The sequence below is a fragment of the Chanodichthys erythropterus genome, chromosome 11 (genome assembly GCF_024489055.1).
Source record: "Chanodichthys erythropterus isolate Z2021 chromosome 11, ASM2448905v1, whole genome shotgun sequence".
NCBI classification, from domain to species: Eukaryota; Metazoa; Chordata; class Actinopteri; order Cypriniformes; family Xenocyprididae; genus Chanodichthys; species Chanodichthys erythropterus.
This window is the reverse complement of record NC_090231.1, coordinates 23,017,751-23,041,495: the sequence shown is the minus strand read 5'-3', so window position 1 is coordinate 23,041,495 and position 23,745 is coordinate 23,017,751. Positions and strand designations below refer to the sequence as shown.

Sequence of the window (23,745 nt, the reverse complement as noted above, 5' to 3'; positions counted from 1 at the left end):
GGATTCCATATAAATGCAGTGTACCATATTAAGGGTTTTTCATTTATAGATCAACGTCCATCCATCCATTTATTTGAGGAAAAGATTGCCATCACAAATATTTTCAAACAATTAGCATTTTGTAAGTCTATGCACAACTCTATAAATACAAAAATACAAATTTATAGCACTGTTACATGGAATAACACATTGTTTTCTTGAATACGGGCAATGTCAGCAAAAAACAGTACAATCATAATCAAAATTTGAGTCCCTCAAAATGTCAGCATAGCTCCTTTTGAAATATTTCAATGATTTATAAGTTGAAAACACAGTCCGAACCATATGGTCAAAATCTGGAGTTATTTTGATGCTAAAATCTTCCGATAAGAAGTTTAGTAGCATAGTCGAAGCACAGTGAAAGCTTTTACACATTATTAAAGCATAAGCACACAGTATTGCTTTCAAAATAGGAAAAAAAAAATATCAATGACTTTAATGCAGAGACTTAAATCATTCTTGTGATTGTCTTTCAACATTTTCAAGCCCACACAGTGTTCATCTGTGACTATAATGTGAGTCCACACCTCAAAATTACTTCATTTCAACATTGGTCTTATTCCAAAACGTAAAAGTGACTTCACTAAAGAACTTTAGAAAGAAAGACATAAGTATGACTATAAACGAATATTACGAATGATCGTTTTCTAGGGGGTAAAAAAAATCATTCCACTAATTGCACAAGACCTTCAAATCTGTGGTAAAACATACATTTCGTTCCCCTCACAATGTCGTTCCATGACACTCCTTTTAAAAAGACCCATTAGAAGATCAATAAAGCACTTTAGAAATACCACACCCACATAAGCTGTTATTCTGCTAACGTTGTAATAACATTAGTGTTCGGAAGTTGAGCGTTTTGACTAGTCAAGCTTCTACAATTAAGGCACACAGAAAAGATACACAGTTTAGCTAATGCATTCATATGTACTGCAGTACACTTGTTCCTTCAAATACAGTCTGTTAGTTTCAGTCATAAGAATTCATACAAACAGGAACCCTTCATGAATGTCATATCATACACACAGATACGTAATATATACACCTTCTTCAAAAACTCTATCCTTGCTTAAATCAATATATACAGATAACTGGACAGGGTTGAGTACAGAAACAACCACATAGAACAAAAACAATAGACAAGATTTAGTATCTAAAAATCTGAAGTATCTAAAGTTTAGTATCTAAAAGGTTTCATAAAACTCACGCCCCCATCACCCACACACACAATTTGAAAGCTGTTGTTGTCAGTTTTAACACAGGGTCACATTCACGACTACATTTGGTACAATGTAGCTACCAAAGCTGTGGTATTATAAAAAATATTTTACATTAAAATAAATACTGGTGCTCCTAACATCTAGTTACTTCATCTCTACAGACAAACGGTCCAATCCAACTGCAGTTTACTCAGATGTGTTTGATACAGGAACACAATAGCAGAGAGAAAAACAGTTTTTTGTTCATAAACACTCCCACAAATTCCCATTCCACTTCAGTCAGAAAGATCACTTAAATCAGCTGATCTTTGATAAGACACATTTTAGAAACAGTCACAATCCTTTCATATTAGCCAGCTGGGAATGGAGCTAAATAGAAGTGGTTTCAAGTGGTGACTGACAGGCTTCGTCTGTTTTATTGCAGGCATTATAAAAAAAACGCTCAGATTCTCTAATGGGAGAAGTTTAGGAACACAGTGGAGTGAGTTTCTGTCAATATTCATCCAGATCATAGTAACGTAAAGCCCTTAATTAGCGGAAAGATACAGTATTTAAGTATACAGTCGAATGACGGTAGCCTGAGGCTGATTATAATGAAAATGCCATAAGTTTGTTTCACTTCAGACTGTTCACACAACTGTTTGTTTGTTTGTAAGTGCTCATCCTTACCGCCCGCCATCAGGCTTTCATCACGAAGATACACAGAAGAACACACTGTGACAGTAATGCAGACGGGGCTTGGCTTGTCTCAGTCTCTATTGGTGCTTTAATGCAGTTCAGGCCGTGACTCCACCTCTCCCCTCGAGGCTGTGCGGGCTCGGATGTACTCGCTGGTCTGCAGGGGTCCGTCTCGTGAATCCCCTAGACGCCATCTCCGTACTGCCAGATATGTGTTCAGGCCATATACTCCCATCACCAGGAACCCAAAAATCTGGAGAAAACACACACAAAATAACTATAAAAGGACTGGAGGGGGATGTTTTCAGCTTTAAACTATGAATATTAAAGGGAGTGTTTACCCAAAAATGAAAATTCTGTTATCATTTACAGAGCTTCATGTTGTTCTAAGCACATAAGACTTTGGTTAATCGTTCAAACACAAATTAAGATATTTTTAATGAAAGAGGTTTCGGTCCCTCCATTGAAACAGGCCAGGTAACCAAAACTTAAAAGATCCAAAAAGGTTATACAATAGGGCACATCACATTAGGTAAACACAGAAGATCAAACATGGAGTTTATATGTAAATAAAAGCCTACATTAAATCTGTTCATCATATAAAGCAATCGTATCTCTTCACAAGACTTGAATTAAACAGCTAGAGTCATGTGGATTCATTTTATGAAGGCTTTATGACCTTTTGGAATCTTTTAAGTTTTGGTTACCTGAACTTTTAATGGAGGGACATAAACCTCCAATGTTAAAAATATTTAAATTTGTGTTTAAAAAAAGGTTAACCAAAGTCTTATAGATTTGAAACGACATGAAAGTCAGTAATGATTACAGAATTTTTATTGTGAATGTTAAAGTATAGATTTAACATTAAATCTACTATATTTCTAAATGATATCAATATGTTTTAAAGCAAATGGCAATATTAAGTGAATGAGGCTGATAACAGCAAATATTCTCTCTGGCAGGCTGTGAGAGCTGAAGGAATTTGCAGAGCCCTGTGGTTCAGAAAAATCCCCAGGTGTTAAAGTGGTTTCCCGCTGAGAACATCTGTATCATAAAACACTCAGCACAAATCCCCAGTCTATGACTTCTAGGGTGTTGTTGGATATTGTGCTGAGCTCAGGTTCTAAAAGTGTCAGAAATCATAAAGGTTAGGATCTGAGTAAGAGATCTGATCCTGTTTCAATATTGGGAATCATTTCGGCCTTCTGCTTCTCTTCACTGAGCATTTACAACAAACCTCTTCACAGAGGTCATGTCGACAGCCTCGACCAAAACACACAACCTAACTGGAAAAGTATGTGCATAGTACGAGATGCTTATGGCAGCTTCAGTTCTAACATACTGTAACACGCAATGCCAAACGGAGTTGGTGGTCTTTTCTTTTCTTTTCTTTTCTTTTTTAAGCATTTTCTTTGGGGGTTTTGGAGGAAAATCAATGGAATTCTTAAAGAAGCCTGTTTCTGCCTTAAAGTAAAAAGGAAATAAAAAGGTGACTGCAACTTTTTTTTTTGTCACAATGTGACTTTTTTTTTTTCTTATTTTAAACTTTATTTCACTACTATCTTGTTTTATTTTTTACTTCCATAAATTCTGTGAAATGGACTGATCTGAGAGTGCCACACTTTTACAAACAGCTGAAAACATTCAAATTAATACAATTATTTTATAAAAAATATATATATAATATACATTACTGTGCAAAAGTTTTAGGCCACCATTGGATGTTGCTTTTGCAATGGTATAATGACCATATATAATTATTTATCAGTCTCTTTATTAGAATATAACCAGAAAATACAGAAAATGTGTATGCAGTATCAAAACAAAACAGACAGAGAGAGAGAGAGAGAGAGAGAGAGAGAGAGAGAGAGAGAGAGAAGGCTTATATGGGCTAAAATGTCAAGTATTTAGTGACATCCCTGTACACTTGAGCAATAGCAGGAACCTGGCTCTCTTAAACCTAAATGTAATGGAAAAGGACTGGAAGGCCAAGAAAACTTTCAAAATCTGATGAGAAGTTTCTCAGAGTTCTTCTTTGAAAAACTGGAAGAAGTTCAGGAGGTCACACTAAATACTGATTTTGCTTAAGCCATTTTGTTCTGAAATTGTATTTGTTTATTATTATTATTTTTATTATTATTTACATTTTTTGTACATATTTTCTGTATTTTCTGTTTGTATCTTAAAGGGTTAGTTCACTCAAAAATGAAAATTATGTCATGAATTACTCACCATCATGTTGTTCCACACCCAGAAGACCTTTGTTCATCTTCAGAACACAAATTAAGATATTTTTGATGAAATCCGAGAGGTATATGACTCATCGACAGACAGCAATATAATCAACACTTTCAAGATCCAGAAAGGTGCTAAAGACATCATTAAAAAAGTCGATGTGACTGCAGTGGTTCAACCTTAATTTTATGAAGGGTCAAGAATACTTTTGCGCAAAAACAAAACAAAAATAATCTTCCCTGTCATTATCCTTATGCAGGTGACACAGTAAACATAGTGAAAGCTTCCATGTTTACGTCTCAATGCTGGCTCAGTATTGGCCAAAGCTGATCATGTGAGCACCACGACACTTGTGTGATGCTGACACAGGAGCCAGCCAATAATGAGCTGGCATTATGATGTAGAACCTAGAAGCGCTGGACGTAAACAACATGAGAATGACACAGAAGAGAAGAGATTGTTGAATAAAGTAGTTAATTTTGTTTTGCTTTTGCACACAAAAAGTATTCTCGTCGCTTCATGAAATTAAGGTAGAACCACTGTAGTCAAGTCGACGGTTTTAATGATGTCTTTAGTACCTTTCTGGACCTTGAAAGTGCTGGTTATATTGCTGACTATAGATGAGTCATATACATGTCGGATTTCATCAAAAATATCTTAATTTGTGTTCCGAAGATGAACGAAGGTCTTCCGGGTGTGGAACGACATGATGGTGAGTAATTAATGACAGAATTTTCATTTTTGGGTGAACTAACCCTTTAATAAAGAGAGAAAAAAAAATAAAAAATAAGACTTTTGCACAGTACTGTATTTGTCCAAATTCTGTGGGAATCTGCAGAGCTTCTGTGGATCTAGTAAAAAGTGATACAGTAAAAACTTGACACACATTCTAAATTCTGAGACAGAAACAACATGTAAGAGCAAAACTGTGAGTGAAAAGTTGGATGGAGAAAGAGGAAAAGAGGAAGCAGTGAGATTTTCAGTGTTAAAAATCAAAGAAGCAAAGCAAACAGTGTAAAACATTCAGATGGATCATGACTAAGATTTCTCCTAACTTCCCGCCATCTGCCTGTGGACTCTCTCCAGGAATGACTATGTGCTCCATTTCAGCCACATGAGGGCAGCAAAACCCTTCCAGATTAGGGCCCACTTAAAATACTTGAGAAATGACTAAACATTTGAATTCAGCCACAACCACAGGGACAGAATTCATGAAATAAAGAGCTGAATAAGCTTGATAGGTACCACAGCTGCAATCTCTGCTCCAGTTTGATGGTTGAGAGCTGCCAAAACCACTGAAGCCAGAAAGAAGAACAAGGTGCTGGTGGCAGTGTTGATTAGATCCTGCAAGAGAGAAGGAGAGAATGTGATTAAACTGGGCTAAAACACAAGTTGTCTTTTCTTCCCTATTGTGTCATAATTACATGCAAGTGAAACGAACTATGAGACTTCTCGCACAAGAAGAAATGTAGGGTGGGACTTGATTTCGTCCATCAGGAATTGATTGGATCATTGTGGTTTGCTATTGCTTTGATCTCAGGCTCCAAATCAGTCTTTTAGAATGATTTCTAAAGGATCATGTGATACTACAAACTGGAATAATAGCTGTTGAAAAAAAAAAAAAAAAAAATTGCACAATGTTTTCAGATTCAAAATAATCTCTGATCTGTTAAAACAGACATATACAAATGCAAAGTTTTGGGAGTGACAAGTGGGAGTGGTGTCGAAATTTACAAATACGCAAGACATAGACTTTCATTGCTGTTCCAGGAGAAAAGAGACACATCTCCTACAAATAACAAATTCTAGTATACAGATTGAAAAGGAAAACTGTATTTATCTGCAGTGTGTGTATGTGGCCATGGATGTTAGCTCATGAAATAATAAAAAAAACATGAGGGAGGTCATATCAACATTTACACATTCACAAGTTTGAAGTAATATGGTACTTCAGAAAACCCTTTAATGACCAGAGTCACAACAGTGGAGCTGGCAGTGAGGCGTGGTCATGCTGCAGTGGTGCAGTTTGACAGGCAGGGGGAGCCAAATGCACCAACTAGTTACTTTTTTAATTAATTAATTATTTTTTTTTGTTGTTTTTACTATTTACTATATTCATTCTCAGAATGACTTTGTTGTCATGTGATTAATTATACCTGTGGTTACACTATCAGTGCACTTCTGTGAACGATTTGTTACATATATTTTGTCATGTGATGCAAGAATTAGTTTGACACCAATTGTTTTCTTCACCAAGGATGCATTTTGATTAAAAAAAAAAAAAAAAAACAGTAAAACAGCAATATTAAATATTATTAGGAAAAAACAAAACAATTTTCAGTGTGATTTGATTTTTCAGAAATCATTCTAATATGATGATTTGGATAATGAATAATCATTATCATGTTGTGTTGCTGCTTGATATTTTAGTGGAAACAATCATACATTTTTTGCATGTATTTGCATTTATTTGAAATTGATTTTTTATTTATTTTTTTTTTGTAACAGAAGTCTTATCTGCTGTTTTTGATCAACTGAATGTGTTCTTGCTAAATAAAAATAACATTAATTTATTAAAAAAATGAATACAAACTTTTGAACAGTAGTGTACAATTTTTATTAAGTGTGGCTTAAGTGCTCAACTACCTTTTAGGTCCACTGTATATAGACTAAAGGTCTGCATATGCAAAAAACATACAAATGTAATAGTACGCGTCCAAGCTTATCTCGTAACAGTGTACTAAGCATAGCTTCTTTCAGATGTCAGTTTCCTTGTAACTTGTGATTTAAACCAATCATTCAGAAACCAGTTCAGGTCTATCAAGAGTAAACTGGCAATTTTCGTGATAACTAAAACCCCATAACTCAAAACCTTGTATAACCATAGGATTTTGTGAGAGCCACAAGTGAGCTGCATTTAGTATTACCAAATGCAAAAATATGGAAATATAGCTGTGTGCAACCTACTGTATTTGCCATCTGCACAATTTTATTAGACCTTTTATTTGGGCCATAAAGTCATTCATTTACAGTTTTGGGGTTATGAGTTGACGGTTGTGCGTTGGTAGAGGTATGTGAGTTTCTTTCCCATTTTTGTTTATTGCTGTAACAGTTTTCCCTCAATTAATCCACCCACTACTTTACAATGATAGCGTCACGGTTTAGTTTTAATACTTTTACAAATCAGAGTCTAAGCTTTCAGGAGAGAGTGAGAATGAAAGGAACCAGTTGGAGGTTTCTGAGAAGAGGCCAAATCGTACTCTGCGCACTCCTCCTTAGCATTCAGAGTCTGGAATAGGGGTTTTTGTCTGAGCCTTGGCTCTGTGGGAGGTCAAATGTAACAAGCCCTTCAAAGCACATCGCAAACTGAACCTCACTGGCCGGCACCTCGAATTTCACATCCCAGGCCGACGCACAATGAACCTGCGTCTGGCTTTGATGTTTTCAAGTGAACACAGACCGTCTTCTCCCCTCTGCTCTTGTACATGTAGTATAACGCTTGTGGGCAGTGAGACGTGAATTTGCTGGATAAGGAAGGGATGCACTGTGTGATCTAATCACAGACTACGGTTCAACCACTAAAGATGTAAAAGACTTTTTGAACTGTGCTGCCTTCCCTACATTTGTCTACCATTAATTGACCATGTACATGTTTTTCTATCTTAGGAAAATTAAACAAATGTTTTCTGTGACGTACAGTATGTTGAACAGTCATTTCGAATTACTAAGATAAGTTAACAATTGCAAAAAAAAAAAATTATGATAATCTTTGATGTATCATTAAAAATGAGTTGAAAAATATAGATTTTTGATGTAATACAAACTTTTTAAACAAATCTCAACAGTTTAAAAAAAGGACATATTTAATATATAATTAATTATATTTATGGTTTTCCACTTTAAGTGAAAAAAGTATGTTTTGATGCAAGTACATATTAGTGGGACTATTTAGTTGAAGACTGAAGACATATTATATATATACACATATATATATATATATATATATATATATATATATATATATATATATATATATATATATATATATATATATATATACATATATATATACATATATATATACATATATATATACATATATATATACATATATATATACATATATATATACATATATATATACATATATATATACATATATATATATATATATATATATATATATATATATATATATATATATATATATATATACATACATACACACACACATACATACATACATACATACATACATACAGAACATTAAAGTCTCAGTTATATAATTATAATTTTATATATATATATATATATATATATATATATATAATGTAAACATACAGAACATTAAAGTCTCAGTTTCTCTTTCTTTATCCTTATCCTTAAAACCTACATAAATACACACGCTGAGAGGAGAGAAGGGATAAAGCTGCAAGGGTGGTTTGCCTGTGTGCAGCCAGTAAGCACTCCAGCGTGACTTAGGCATGGCCTCCCATGTGACAAAATGCATGATGGGAGTGATTGTCCACACTGTCTCACATGATACTGTCTTTCGTTCTTTCTCATCCACACACACACTCACTCAAGCGAAACCATGCTCATGCACACACGCAATATAGAGCATTAACTAATATGCCAAAACCAGGCTAAGGTCTCAATCATTCAAACACTTGCCAAGCCAGCCTTTGCCTTCACACATACTTCAACAGATGGATCAAATGCAAGCCAAACCAAACTCTGAAACACACATAATGTTAAAAACTGCTGGCGCATTTAAAATATTCTAAGTGTAAGAATACAAAGCATATGCTTGAGGTTAAACTAAAGTACTAAGTCCACAGAATTACTTAATGATGAACATACTTCACAATAGCTTCATAAAAATAATCATGGAGGTTTACTACATAAGTTCATGTAAGTAATATGAAATTGTACACAAAAGCAGTCATGAGTGACCTTGAAAAGCAGGAGTGTGTGTGTGTGTGTTTGTTTATATTACATTGTGGGGACCAAATGTCCTCATGATGTAATATAAACCTGAGTTCACCTACATCGTGGGGACCAGCCACTGGTCCCCACAATGTAAATTAATTAGTAAAAATACTAAATGATGTTTTTGTGAGAAAATAAAGGTGTGCACAGTTTCCTGTGATGGTTAGGTTTAGGGTTAGGGGTAGGGTAGGGGGATAGAAAGTACGGTTTATACAGTATAAAATGCATTGCAGCCTATGGAAAGTCCCCACAATTCACAAAAACAAAAGTGTATGTGTGTGTGTGTGTGTTTACTGGCGGACGGCATGTAGAGAAAGCAAACTGGCCTGGCCTCATGGGGTCTAAAATTAGGAAATGTAGTGTTCACACTGGGTTCAGATCTCTTATGTATTTAACAGCCACTGCAGCCCTCAAAGGACTTTTTTGGAAGAAATAAATACTTTTATTGAGCAAGGATGCATTAAATTGATCAAAACTGACAGTATAGTAATTTAATGTTCATAAATTATTCATAAAACTATTACAACTATTCATAAAAGAATCCTGAAACAAAGTATCAGTTTCCAAAAAAATATTAAGCAGTACAACTGTTTTCAATGCTGATAATAAAAAATATTCCTTGAGTATCAAATCAGCATATTTAGAATGATTTCTGAAGGATCATGTGACACTGAAGACCGGAGTAAATATGCTGAAAATTCTATGCATCACAGGAATAAATTGTATTTTAATTAAAATATATTTAAATAATAGAAAAAAGTTGTTTATATATATATATGATTATATTATCATTTTTACTTTATTTTTGATCAAATAAATGCAGCCTGGGTGAGCATGAAGACTTTTCAAAAACATTACAAAATCTTAACGACCCCAAACTTCTGCCCAAAAAGTTATTTATGCATAGGATATTATATATATATATATATTATTTTATGCCATATTCAAGCAGGGAATCCATGTAAAACATGCATGCATATGTGTGTAAGAAAAAGAGAAACAGAGAATTAGGTGGGGTCTTAGCAGAGCTTCTGCACCGTATACAGCCTGCGCCAAATATTCTCAGTGGTGCGTTAATACTGAGTTACAAACTGCTTTAGGCAACAGGAGGCCCATAGATCTAGAAAATGTGAAGGAAAAAAAAAAAAAACTAATTCCATTCCAAGTTTGCAGGGCGAAATAACCTGAATCCTGAAGGTTCAGTCATATCTCTTCATCCGCTTCGGTGGTGAGATTAGCTTTAAATGAAGCTGCTAAAAGCTTTTCCTAGGCCTTTATTTGGTGTGCTGGGGCTGATGCTCTTTGTGTAGAGAGACAGCATGCTGCTATATTAACCCTTGTCCTCCATCTGGAAATGCTCCCTATACAATTAGTTATTACATCTACATCGGCTGCATCCGAAAGCCTGCCCTGCTGCCCGATCAGGCAATGACTTCGCAGGCAGTGTTTACGCCCGAAGGTACCTCACAACACTGATTTTGGACAGACTTCCGAGGCACGGAGGCAGCATAACGGTTTAATGAATTACAACAAAAAAGAGAGAGCTTTGGTGACAACTAAGCAAATATTTAATCACTTACAAAACTGACCAAAACTACAGAAATGTAAAAAAAAAAAAAAAGTTGGTCAAAAACGTGCATTGATACACAATCTGACCAACAACCTCAACTTTCAGCTGCCATTTTTATTTTATAGCCGAACTATTACTGTATCTAACACACCATATATTATTATTATAGGCAGCGAAGGATATCTATGCTGCCTTTTAAAATCGATCAGATGAAGGTATCTCTGTAGACAGGATGTGGCACTATCATAGGATTCAGAGACATGCCATGTTGCCTCCCTACCTCCCATATGCTGCCTGTGGAGGCAGCATGTTTCAGCTTTTGGGTGCAGCCATAGTTATTAGAATAATAATAATTTTTGCTGTCTTACAAGTCTTAATGAGTCCCATTTCCACATGACTTATCTTTAATGCATCTTTAGCCCTCTCGCAATCGTTCTGTAGCTCATGTTCAGTAATGACACATAATCATAGGTTTACTGCAAGGCGTCTCAAGTCTCAGAGAGGCCATTCTATCAAAGCACACAATGTAAAACCAATCATTATCCCGTCACCTCACAAAGTCAAATCTCTCCTCATTTCCTGTTAAAATACACCATCTATTTCTAGTTGTGTTTAGTGAACACTGGCCATGCTTTTCTGTGTATGTATGTATATGTGTGTGGTTAGAGAAGGTTTGTGAATGGGTACAATGGTGCCAGAGTACCACCGCGAACTGAATGTGCTCATTCTACTGACCTATCACTTTCAATAATGTCAGTCATCATGCCAGCCCCCTTTGAGCCTGGCACTGAATCACACCATCAAAGCACTCAGCAGGAGTAGGGGGTGCTGTACAATAGACGGACCGTCCCTCACAACCGTCCCTCTGTAGCCAACTGCCGAAACGCTTTGCGCGTACGATCAGCTGCCATGTAAAGTAAATCAATGTTGGTAGACATGCACTGATTTAGTGCAAAAAAGATTTTAAAGGTGTCCTAGAATTAAAAACTAGAAATAACACTAGAATTAATTAAATAACAAGAGTTCAGTACATGGGAATGACATACAGTGAGTCTCAAACTCCATTGTTTCCTCCTCCTTATATAAATCTCATTTGTTTAAAAGACCTCTGAAGAACAGGCGAATCTCAACATAAAACTGACTGTTACATAACAGTCGGGGTGTACGCCCCCAATATTTGCATATGCCAGCCCATGTTCAAGGCATTCGATAAGGGCAGCCAGTATTAACATCTGGATGTGCAAAGCCGAATCATCAGACTAGGTAAGCAAGCAAGAACAATAGCAAAAAATGGCAGATGGAGTGATAATAACTGACATGATCCATGATATCATGATATTTTTAGTGATATTTGTAAATTGTCTTTCTAAATGTTTCGTTAACATGTTGCTAATGTACTGTTAAATGTGGTTAAAGTTACCATTGTTTCTTATTGTATTCATGGAGACGAGCCGTCGCTATTTTCATTATTAAACACTTGCAGTCTGTATAATTCATAAACACAACTTCATTCTTTATAAATCTCTGCAACAGTGTAGCATTAGCCACGGAGCATAGCCTCAAGCTCATTCAGAATCAAATGTAAACATCCAAATAAATACAATACTCACATAATGCGACGCATGCATGCAGTATGCATGACGAACACTTTGTAAAGATCCATTTTGGGGGTTATATGAGCAGTGTAAACTTTGTTTATACAATGTTTAAGGCAAGCGTGAGCTCCGTGGGCAGGGAGCGTGAGCATTTAAAGGGGCCGCAACATGAATCGGCTCATTTCTAATTATGCCCCAAAATAGGCAGTTAAAAAAATGAATTAAAAAAATCTATGGGGTATTTTGAGCTGAAACTTCACAGATACATTCAGGGGACACCTTAGACTTATATTACAAACGTTAAAACGTTCAATGGCACCTTTAAGACTTAAAACACACAGTTCTGCTCTTTATAGGGAGAAGTTTAATTGCTGCTGGGTTTGGGAGGACTTTATCTCAAAATGAAAAAAGGGGGAAAAACCCTCTTTTGAGACCACAATTACAGGACCAAAAGGACTGTTTACTTTTAGCACTGTGTTATGTGAAAGATCCTGAAGCACAGCAGTGGTGAAGTTACGAAAGTCAAGAGATACAAACATGAAGGAGGGCAGGAGAGCAAGGCTGTTACTGAACAAATCCCCGTCCCTGTGCATTCATTCCAGAACAAATGAGAGGCCTGGGCCCAGAGGGTTCGCCTGGCAGGAGATGATGCTCAGTCCAAAACCTCCAAAGCCCCACCACAGCTGAAATGGTCCTAAAGATCACAGTTCTCCCAATGAGCCATGGCAATACTAAGAAAACCCCAACTCGTCAGTATTCAAAATACACACAAGCATACATACTCACACTCATCGAATGGACATCTCGAAAACCCTGTTTAACATCTCCCCCCATGACCTACACAATCTGGCTCTCAACATTTCTTGATCTCATTCCATCTTTTATCCCCCACCATTTCTTCTTATTTCTCCACTGATAATAAAATAAAATGATACACAAAAAAGTCCAAAAGTGCCAAAACAAACAACTTGTCAAAGCATTAAGACAGAGTAAAGGTCTAGTCCTAAATCAAAATGTGATGCTCTATGCTTTCTTTATACATGTATATTTGAGGTTTAATTAGGGCTGCACAATAAATGGTTAAACTGATAATCATGATTATTTTGAAAATTATAAAAAAGTTCATCATAATTATTGCACTTTCACAAAAGCACAATCAAGAGAAAATAAGCTCAAACTCATAAGAGTTTATTTGACCTCATCTAGTTTCTTGATTTATTATACTTATTATATACATTAACACACTCCCTACATTATGAAAACTGGTAAAACCTTAAGAAGCTTCTGACAAAAGTTAAAACATTGAAGTTCCTAATGTTAGTTCCGATAAATCTAAAAGTGTGTTAACATTTTTCTATTAAAACAACAAAAAGACTTTGTATTAGCACAAAGGTTGTGTGAATGCATCTATTCAACACCAATAATCGCAAACAATATAGTCAAGATTCATGTTTGGATTTATTACAGTTCGTCACTGACAAGGTTTGCTAACGGGTTTAGTCGCAGCAAACAGACTGGCTGTATTACACTTTTATTTGAGCAGAATATCGCAATGGAGATACCTAAAATCCAACACATATGTTTGTCAGTATTTCCAGATCATCAGTGCTTTTTTGCAGGGCAGTTACCAGGTTGAGATTTCATAAAACACTGGGTGGGGGATTTCAGCTCTTGGCATCTGGCAACCTCAAGCATGAAAGCTTGTGGAGGCTTGTTACCAGTGCAAAATAAAATAAATGTCAAATGGAGAAAAAAGAAAAAGTAAGATAAATAAACAGTGAGACAATATCACAAACGATGCTTAATAACTCAAGAGTGATCATGATTAAAAAGCCCTATGCTAAAAGCATAAATTAAGGACTTTTTGAAACCAGTTTGCAAACAAGGGTTCAACTTTTTCCATCTACTGTTCATCTGGGAGGGCAAATGAAATATTAAAGAAAACACAGAAATTTGAACGTAAATTGGTAGAGGCACTTTCTTCTTGTCTGTGTGAGGTTAAGCACATATTCTTGTGTATACCATAATGCAACGTGATAGTTATCATTGGATGTGAGTTGCTGTTACTTTTCTTGGTACATGCACAGCTCTGGAAATAAAACTCTACACAGCCTTTTCCATCATAAGCTCTGTAATAGATCCACATCACTGAGGTCCAATTATGCTGAGCTTTGTGAGTGAGAGTGTGTGTATAGGCAGGGGGACAAAGGGAACCATGCCTTATTAATCTTTCAGTGAATCAGTAAATTCATCTCCCAAGAGCAGCCATTCAATGTTTGCTAGAAGCGGGTTTAATGAGAGCTGTGAGCACACAAGCTCCCATTCTGAGCAATACGAACCCTGTGCGCATGGCCTCCTCCGCGGCAGCACTAGACACAAGAGAGCAGCTTATTTTTCTAATTATCAGCATGTCATGGCAACAGAAAAACTGTTTTATTTATGGAGGCAGCTGATTGCCACAAATAACTAATCTATTATCACAAGTGTTTCTTAAAATTTTATCCAAACCTGCTCCTGGAGGGCCACTGTCCTGTAAAGTTTAGCCTCAACACACCTGCCTGGGAGTTTTTAGTATGCCTAGTAAGACCTTGATGAGATTGTTCAGGTGTTTTTAACTGGGGTTGAAGCTAGAAACTGTAGGATGTTGGCCCTCCAGGAGCAGGATTGGACCATATATTATGCCATAAAAAATGTGATTGAAGGAAAAATGCTGCTCCACATCAGAAAATGACAGAAAACATAATTAAATAATGACTTAAAATGAAGTAATGCTAAGATAGTCAGTTTTGGAACAAAATGAGGGTAAATAAATGACAACAGAGTTTTCATTTTTGGGGCGAGCTATCCTTTTAAAAGTCTAAAGTTGTGAAGGATTTGTGTGGAAATCAAATCATTAAGTTAATAAGAATGACATACTGTTAGACTCCAGTTGACATGCGGCACTTTGGTGTGCAGGTTCAGGCTGAAGATGAGGAGCAAGACGCCTGTGACAACGAAGGCACTGCAGCTGACAAACTCAAAGAGGTAGACGCCGGCACAGGGCGAGCACATCATGATAGTCTCAATAAAGATGAAAGAAATGAGAGCCAGGACCTGCAACAGAGAGGAGAAAACAACAAGCATTTGTCCCAGCAATAAACAACTCACTTTATTTTATCATGCAGAAAATCAAAGCCAGCATCTGATGTTGACTTAAACGATACAACTATGCTGATTTATCTCTGTGAAAATCATGGTGTCTGATTTAAGACCACAATATAATACAATGTAGTCCTTTGTGAAAAACCACAAGAAAGTATTTTTCTCAAAAGGCTGTTTCAAGGTATAAATGACTCATCTACATTCAGGGCTTACTTTGTAATGCGTTTTCCACATGGTCATAACAGGGCCTTGCAGAGTATGTTGAACCCTACTGAAGTCGCAGAGGGTTCACCAATGTTTTCCTGCCGCATTTGTCAGTAGACCACAGCACGGGAAGAATTCTGAGGTTAAAATGCTATTTAGGTGTTATGCAGCCTTGACTCTCCAGTATAAAACCTCAGACAGATTACAGGTTGGCTCGCTCCAAAAGAGGAGACAGAACTACTGCCACAAAACATTCCAACATCCAGACGGGGGCCATTTCCAGCTGGCCTGGACCGGATGCTGTCATACGGCAGATGCACACATCTAGAAATGGAAGCACAATGTGGAAACCTCCCAGCAGTATGAATGATTTCTGTGATGAATAAAGCATTGGACGTAGGCTTGCTAATGGAACAACAGTGATAGTCAGCCAACAAATTTAGCTTCTTCTGATGCTGAAAAATAAAAGCAAAACCATCCACTAGACCATGACAATATAGGGTATCCATTTTGTCATTTTATGGTTCATAAGAGTGCTCAAGGTGAAGCTAAAAAACAACTTTTGTGAAGTCCACACTGGAATTAAAGGGTTAGTTCACCCAAAAATAAAAATTCTGTCATTTATTACTCACCCTAATGCCGTTCCACACCTGTAAGATCTTCGTTAATCTTCGGAACACAAATTAAGATATGAAAATGAAATCCAATGGCTCAGTGAGGCCTCCATAGCCAGCAATGACATTTCCTCTCTCAAGATCCATTAATGTACTAAAAACATATTTAAATCTGTTCATGTGAGTACAGTGGTTCAATATTAATATTATAAAGCAACGAAAATATTTTTGGTGTGCCAAAAAAACAAAATAACGACCTATTTAGTGATGGCCGATTTCAAAACACTGTGTTATGATTCTTCTGTGTCGAATCATGATTCAGATCACGTGTCAAACTGCCAAACTGCTGAAATCACGTGACTTTGGCGCTCCGAACCACTGATTCGACACGCTGATTTATTATGCTCCGAAGCTTCCTGAAGCAGTGTTTTGAAGTCGGCCATCACTATATAAGTCGTATTTTGTTGTTTTTTGGCGCAGCAAAAATATTCTCGTCACTTTATAATATTAATATTGAACCACTGTACTCACATGAACCGATTTAAATGTTTTTAGTACCTTTATGGATCTTGAGAGAGGAAATGTCATTGCTCCCTATGAAGGCCTCACGGAGCCATCGGATTTCAACTAAAATATCTTAATTTGCACTCTGAAGATGAACGAATGTCTTACGGGTGTGGAACGGCATGAGGGTGAGTAACAAATGACAGAATTTTCACTTTTGGGTGAACTAACCCTTGATGGCTGGGTCTGCTATTCAAGTTTATGCATTACATGACCAAAGTGTGGAGTCTATGGAAAACTGCAAAGGGTCCCATTTGAGAGGGACCAAAAACAGTTTTTAATTTGTGGACTAAAATATTGAATGCTCAGGGCCTCTCAATCAACTTGTCAAACAATAAAGAAAATAAGACCCAACAAAATTCTGCATTCTTTCTTCGAGGCTCATGCTGTGCATTTGAAATGCAAATCAAGTCAAGCACAGCCAACATGATGCAATTACTGTATGAGACCAGAAAAGATCAGAGATTTTCCATGGCAGCAGCAGTCACTTGATCTACAATGCAAAAAGACTTTCCTCTTTTCTTTCACAAAACAAATATCAAAAATAAAACATTTAATAATATAAAGAGCATTTGTTATACAAATCTTATCAACTTATCAAACTGAATTAGCAGTTTTATAAAGACAGATCATTTCTTATTGCTTTACTATTAGCTTAAATAAATTCACAACAAAATATGATGTGTTAATATCATTGCTATAAATTGTGTTATTTTAACTTCATGAAGACACTAAATCAAATTACGATTTACATTCTCTTCCTAGTACTTTCCCTTCCAGATGGTTGATTTATTCTGACTGAACCATTATCAAAGCAACCAACAGTAAATCTCAAGAGGACAGTTTACCCAAAAATAAAAACTCTGTCATCATTTGCTCATCCTTAAATCATTCCAAACCTGTATGAATTCCTTTCTTCTGTGGAAAACTAAAGAAGATATTTTGAATCATGTTGGAAGCCAAACAGGTTTGGTGACCACTGATTTCTATTGTGTGGAAAAAACTAAAAAAGTAGTGCTGTCAAAAGATTAATCGCATCCAAAAGAAAAGTTTGTGTTTACATAATATATGTGTGTGTACTGTGTATAATTATTATGTATATATAAATACATACACATGCATGTATATATTTAAGAAAAATTTGTTATATTTATATATAAAATATATATATATATATATATATATATATATATATATATATATATATATATATATATATATATATATATATATATATATATATATATATATATATATAAATATATATAATGCACTCTGTTAAAATAGCCACCAGCAGTAGTTTTCTTCCAAAAATTCTCTGTAATTCTCTGGAAGGCTGAATGTTATCACAAAGCGTCAACCGCTTATTGCAGCTTATCCATCCGGCTTATTTGCACTGATCACATTAGGGAAGTGTGGACCAAAGATAAATGACTGCTCATATCATCACTTTCCTGTCAAAGTGCCAGCAGAGCCAGCATCACTGTAGTTGACTGTCATGCACCATCAAAAAGAGCTAAAGATGTGTATTTGGAGATGAGGTCATTGATCTTGATAAATGCAGTAGAGCGTGTGTCCCACAAGACAGCAGGTGTCAGGCGCACAGAAAGCCTAAGATTTTAAATAGTGTTTATATGTCACCCTACTCCTCCTTCTGTCATCCTTCAGAGCCCCCCCTACATTAGGCAATCAGCAAGTTCCTTGTAGCAATGGCCACATGGAGTCAAATCCCCAGTTTGTACACACACCATCTGTTGTGCCCAGAAAATTAATGGTGGGAGGATTGGTCTGACAGCTTGCGTTGTGTTCCAAGAGCTCCTCCTGAAACGGAAATGAGCCTTTCAGCTCCCACCCAAGTCTTTTCCTTGCCTAAAGGGAATTGTTCCTTGCACAAAATTTAAACCACTATTTCAAAGCTTCTTGACCTTGGACATGTTTGCAGACAAGCAAACTCTCCACATTACATAAGTTTCACAAGAGTGAGTGGAGAAGTGCACAGGCGAAAAGCATCTAGTAAGTCCATCAACTCTCTAAATTAGAGCTTTCATTATATTTAACTCTCCATTATCAAAAACTCTATCTTCTAAGGTAAAATGCCAGTGGCATAAACATAGCCATTATGTTAAGACAGTGTCTTAAGATCGAGTATGACCCACTATCAGTTCGTCAATGGGGCATTCAGTCTTACTCTTTTTTTTTTTTTTTTTTTTTTTTTTTGTATCAAATTAGGCAAATCTACATTTTTATGTAACCGATTTTTTTTTTTTTTTTTTTAAAGTCTAACTTGTAAGACCAGTCTTAGCGGTTTATGCAACCGGCCCCCAGTGGCTTCATTTTCAGAACTCACATAGACAGTGGAAAGGTCAATAGTTTTGCCCTTCAGGGCTGAAACTACATTCTAAATAGACAGGGTCCTTCCTGGTCAAACTGAAAGAAAGCCATAACAAAAGATTGGAAAGTCTCTGTGCCAAAGGACATTTAAAGGAGTTTAATTTAGGGACAAGAAGTAGCAACTGTTTAGTTGATTAGTGAGGTCAACTAGTTTACCGAGATTTTTTCTTATATACTACCATTCAAAAGTTTGGGTTCAGTAAGATTTTATTTATTTATTTTTAAAGAATTAAATACTTTTATTTAGCAAGGGTGTGGCAGTAAAGAAATGTATATTTCTTTATATAACAACAATTATAATGATTTCTATTTCAGATGAATGCTGTTCTTTTGTACTTTCAATTCATCAAAGAATCCTGAATAAAATGCATCCATTTTCGACAAAAAAAAAATAAAGGGTTAGTTCACCCAAAAATGAAAATTCTGTCATTTATTACTTACCCTCATGCCGTTCCACACCTGTAAGACCTTCGTTAATATTCGGAACACAAATTAAGATATTTTAGTTCCATAAAAGGTACTAAAAACATATTTAAATCGGTTCATGTGAGTACAGTGGCTCAATATTAATATTATAAAGCGGCGAGAATATTTTTGCTGCACCAAAAAAACAAAATAACGACTTATTTAGTGATGGCCGATTTCAAAACACTGCTTCATGAAGCTTCGGAGCATAATGAATCAGCGTATTGAATCATGATTCGGATCGTGTGTCAAACTGCCAACGGCTGAAATCACGTGACTTTGGCGCTCTGAACAGCAGATTCGATACACTGATTAATTTATGCTCCGAAGCTTCCTGAAGCAGTGTTTTGAAAATTGGCCATCACTAAACAAGTCGTTATTTTGTTTTTGGCACACCAAAATATTCTCGTCGCTTTATAATATTAATATTGAACCACTGTACTCACATGAACTGATTTAAATATGTTTTTAGTACATTAATGGATCTTGAGAGAGGAAATGTCATTGCTCCCTATACAGGCCTCACGGAGCCATCGGATTTCAACTAAAATATCTTAATTTGTGTTCCGAAGATTAACGAAGGTCTTACGGGTGTGAAATGACATGAGGGTGAGTAATAAATGACAGAATTTTCTTTTTTTTTGGTGAACTAACCCTTTAAGCAGCACAATTGTTTTCAACAATGATAATAATAAGAAATGTTTCTTGAGCATATTATGATGATTTTTAAAGGATCATGTAACAGAAAACTGGAGTAATGGCTGTGGAAAATCCAATTATTTTAAACTGTAATTAAAATGTTATACTGTTTTATTAATCAAATTAATGCAACCTTGGTGAGCATTAGAGGCTTTCAAAAACCTTCAATTAAAAAAAAAAAAAAAACTTAACCAAGTGATAAGAATATGCTTATTTTATTGTATAGTTATTTACTGTTAATTAAAAATGTATTTTAGCACTGGTTCTTTAATTAGTATGCTTTTGCTTTACTGTAAATATCAGACAGCTTGCATCTCAATCTTTTCTGTCTAGATTTGCAAAAACACGTTATGTAAACCCTAAGAAACGCCCACTAAGAATAATATTTTTGTAGAAGCCCAACAGATTATATTTGTATACAAAAGTCCAATGATTATTTGTGTTCTTGTGAATGGAATGGGGTTATCCATTGACATTAGCCAAGAAAACCACATCTGCAGATGGACAAAACATTTCACAAAGATTAAACAGTCAAAAAGTCTCCTCCTTATCCTTATCCCACGGGGGCCTTAGGTAAATCATTGGCCACTACATGGAGAAACAGCCATGGTTGAATATCCTTGGCAAGCCAGCTGCAGGAAACATGCAGCCATGTGAAAAGTCCTGTGCTACAGATCAATCTACTTCAATTTCCCCCAAAAAACATCTTAAACAATCAAAATGCACTCAAGATTGTTAGCAGGACAGAATGGGGACTTATCCAGTGCACAGCGCCCAGAGTCACCACACACAAAAACACGATAATGTGACAAAAGCAAGAACCTAATAAAACTAAAGTCTAACTAGCAGAGCTCGACACAGCCTCCCTCATATGCAATGCATGGGTAATATATTAAATCTCTGTTTTGAGGAATGATTGATCACACATTCAAACAATTCCGAAATTTTATGGTCGCAGCTCAAAACACCTCAAGGGATATCACTGGAATGTTGCAATTTAAAAGATATGTGGGAACATTCTGAATCATATCCTGTTTAGTTTTTAGTTCAGTATTAACTCATTCCCTCTCACTAACCTGTTCATTAATTCAATACGAAACGTACTACCCGTGCCTGTCTGTAATTTGACTCTACAGGCAAATAAAGCTTCTGGGTTCACATAAAACAGCATAGATAGAACGACACTCATTATGCTCATAAAGATAAAAGCATCGCATGTACTCCACATGTCCACTCTGTCAGCTAGTACGTGTGCTTCCATGTATTATCATTTAATAAATCTGATTAAAATCTGTCTGTGAAGTAATTTGCCTTGAGACACACATAAAAGCAGAAAACTTGATTCATTAAGCAATCTTTGAAGACAAGCTATCTTCTGTATTTGGCACACAGGTTGTTTCCTTTGGCAGCGTACACAAGACTTTGTTTCGCATAATGACTTCCTTAGTTTCACTCCATTTTCCCCCTGTGCATGCACTTTCTTAACTGTGCATCACCATGAGGGCCCAATCTGAGATGCTTTGCTTTTGCTGAGCTAGCAGAACAACAGAGAGACATTTTTTTTTTCCTCTCTCCTTACACTTCCCACTCCTTTTTCAACATCTGGCTGAGGTTCACAGTCAGAAAGCTCTTATATGAGTTTGTTTTGTTTGACCACAGTGACTCTGTAGCTTTTTGGTGTTTTGCCAATCAAGGACACCTAAAAAAGTGCAATCTGAAAGTTAATTCATTCAGACTCCAGACATCTTTCCCCTCCGTCACCAATGCATTCCAGAGATTTTGATGCCTGTCGGCACGTATCCAACAGGAAATATTTTTATTTCAAACCCCCCAAAAAGAGGAAATCTGCCCTCCTCACACTAATCCAATATGAGAAGAACGTTATCAGGAGTGAATATCTAACTGAAATATGTGGAAAGCAGATCTGTCATCTTATGCAGAAAAAGTTTTTTGTTTTTTTTTTTTTTTTTTTGGATGATGATGACTGTTTGGATGATGGAGACATCCGTTTTGCTTTAAATATTTTACCTTGAATAAAATCCCAAAGATGGGAAATTTGTCTTGCTCACAGCCTAACATGAGAAAATATGTAAATATAACATAAATACAATAATCTCTGAAAGAAAGAAAGAAAGAAAGAAAGAAAGAAAGAAAGAAAGAAAGAAAGAAAGAAAGAAAGAAAGAAAGAAAGAAAGAAAGAAAGAAAGAAAGAAAGAAAGAAAGAAAGAAAGAAAGAAAGAAAGAAAGAAAGAAAGAAAGAAAGAAAGAAATGGCACTGTTGATAAAGTCATCTTTACTTTTGCTGTCCTGCTCAAGACTGTTGCAATACACCTTGCTGAAGTTCAGTAATGAAAACACTTCTAGGGCTCATACCATTTTCATGGAATGGTGAAACACCATCACTATTTGAACTTACCACTTCGATAACTTTTAAAATACCGAAAATTGATTTGAGATAGTCCAGGTCACACCTGATGGACCTGAACACGTTTCTGGAGTGCACGGGCTCGGTGGTCGGCTGATACGGACTAGTGGCTCCTGAAATCATCGAGGTGTTGGAGGCCTCGCCATCAAAGCCCTCTGCCTCCTGGTTATTCCTCATGCTGAACTCTTTTATCTCCACGTCCCGCCCAAATACAAGAGCAGATCTGGGGCTGAAACAGCGATCCGCTGGTCCTCTGAAAACAGCCAGGCAGAAAACAATGTCTCAACAAAGAACAAGCCTTGTTACAAAACGTTCACCGTAAACTCCAGCCGTGTGTATGACCTACAGATCCCGAGCCCAAACACTACATCCACCTCTCCAATCCCATTCCTGCCTTTGTGCTGTGCTTGGATTCTGTTATGAATAGAGCTGAACGAGCTCGAATGGTCACGACTGATCTCATGGCAGTGTCCATATTTCACAGTTTCTGGATGCAGAATGTAATGTTGCTGCGAGTCTCCGCCCCCAAACTACATTCCTGTTTGGAAAGACGCTTTCAAGTAAAGTCTTTACGACTGATGGCAGAGAAACAAAAGCACACAACAGTCATATTTCTAACGTCAAGCTTTAAGTTCTTGTCTTCTCGTATGCAGGTGAAGATCGTTAGATTCATCAAATGAGGAGACGACACACGGTAGATTAAAGTGTCGCTATGGCAAGCCGTTTTAACATTTATTCATTAAAATCAACTTCAAATGGAACAATTTGACATTGATATTTACAGGCATACTGTTCACTACTGTATTCCATTTGTTTCTGGTAAGTGTTCCAGCTTTTCTATTAGATAGGGATGAGCGGGGCTAGTCGTAACACATGGTTTAAATGTTTTCACACAAAAACTGCACCATTTATT

General features: G+C 36.2%; 1 protein-coding gene across 3 annotated transcripts; it reads right to left on the bottom strand.

Moving 5' to 3' along the window:
• Positions 1-43: 43 nt before the first annotated feature.
• Positions 44-23,508, bottom strand: cmtm4 (CKLF-like MARVEL transmembrane domain containing 4). Of its 3 annotated transcripts, XM_067402067.1 has the most exons (6): positions 23,179-23,508; positions 22,824-23,085; positions 15,246-15,422; positions 14,669-14,698; positions 5,418-5,516; positions 44-2,190 (listed from the first exon to the last, which is right to left on the bottom strand). In XM_067402067.1, exons 2-6 carry the CDS (start codon positions 23,007-23,009, stop codon positions 2,026-2,028), a joined length of 657 nt encoding a protein of 218 aa, XP_067258168.1. In that variant the 5' UTR covers positions 23,010-23,085; positions 23,179-23,508; the 3' UTR covers positions 44-2,025. The 3 variants fall into 3 exon arrangements, with proteins under 3 accessions (XP_067258168.1, XP_067258167.1, XP_067258169.1); XM_067402066.1 differs by having other exon boundaries at positions 22,824-23,508; XM_067402068.1 differs by lacking the exon at positions 14,669-14,698 and having other exon boundaries at positions 22,824-23,508.
• Positions 23,509-23,745: the final 237 nt, after the last annotated feature.

Bases quoted from the DNA above. Each gene is read 5' to 3' on its own strand.
- cmtm4 (XM_067402066.1), bottom strand. From the start codon at position 23,009: ATGAGGAATAACCAGGAGGCAGAGGGCTTTGATGGCGAGGCCTCCAAC. The intron at 14,699-15,245 runs GTATGTCATTCT...TCTTGTGTCTAG, and splicing joins ATGTCAACTGGAGTCTAACA to TGCTGCCGCGGAGGAGGCCA. The intron at 2,191-5,417 runs GTACCTATCAAG...TGTTTTCTCCAG, and splicing joins GAGCAGAGATTGCAGCTGTG to ATTTTTGGGTTCCTGGTGAT.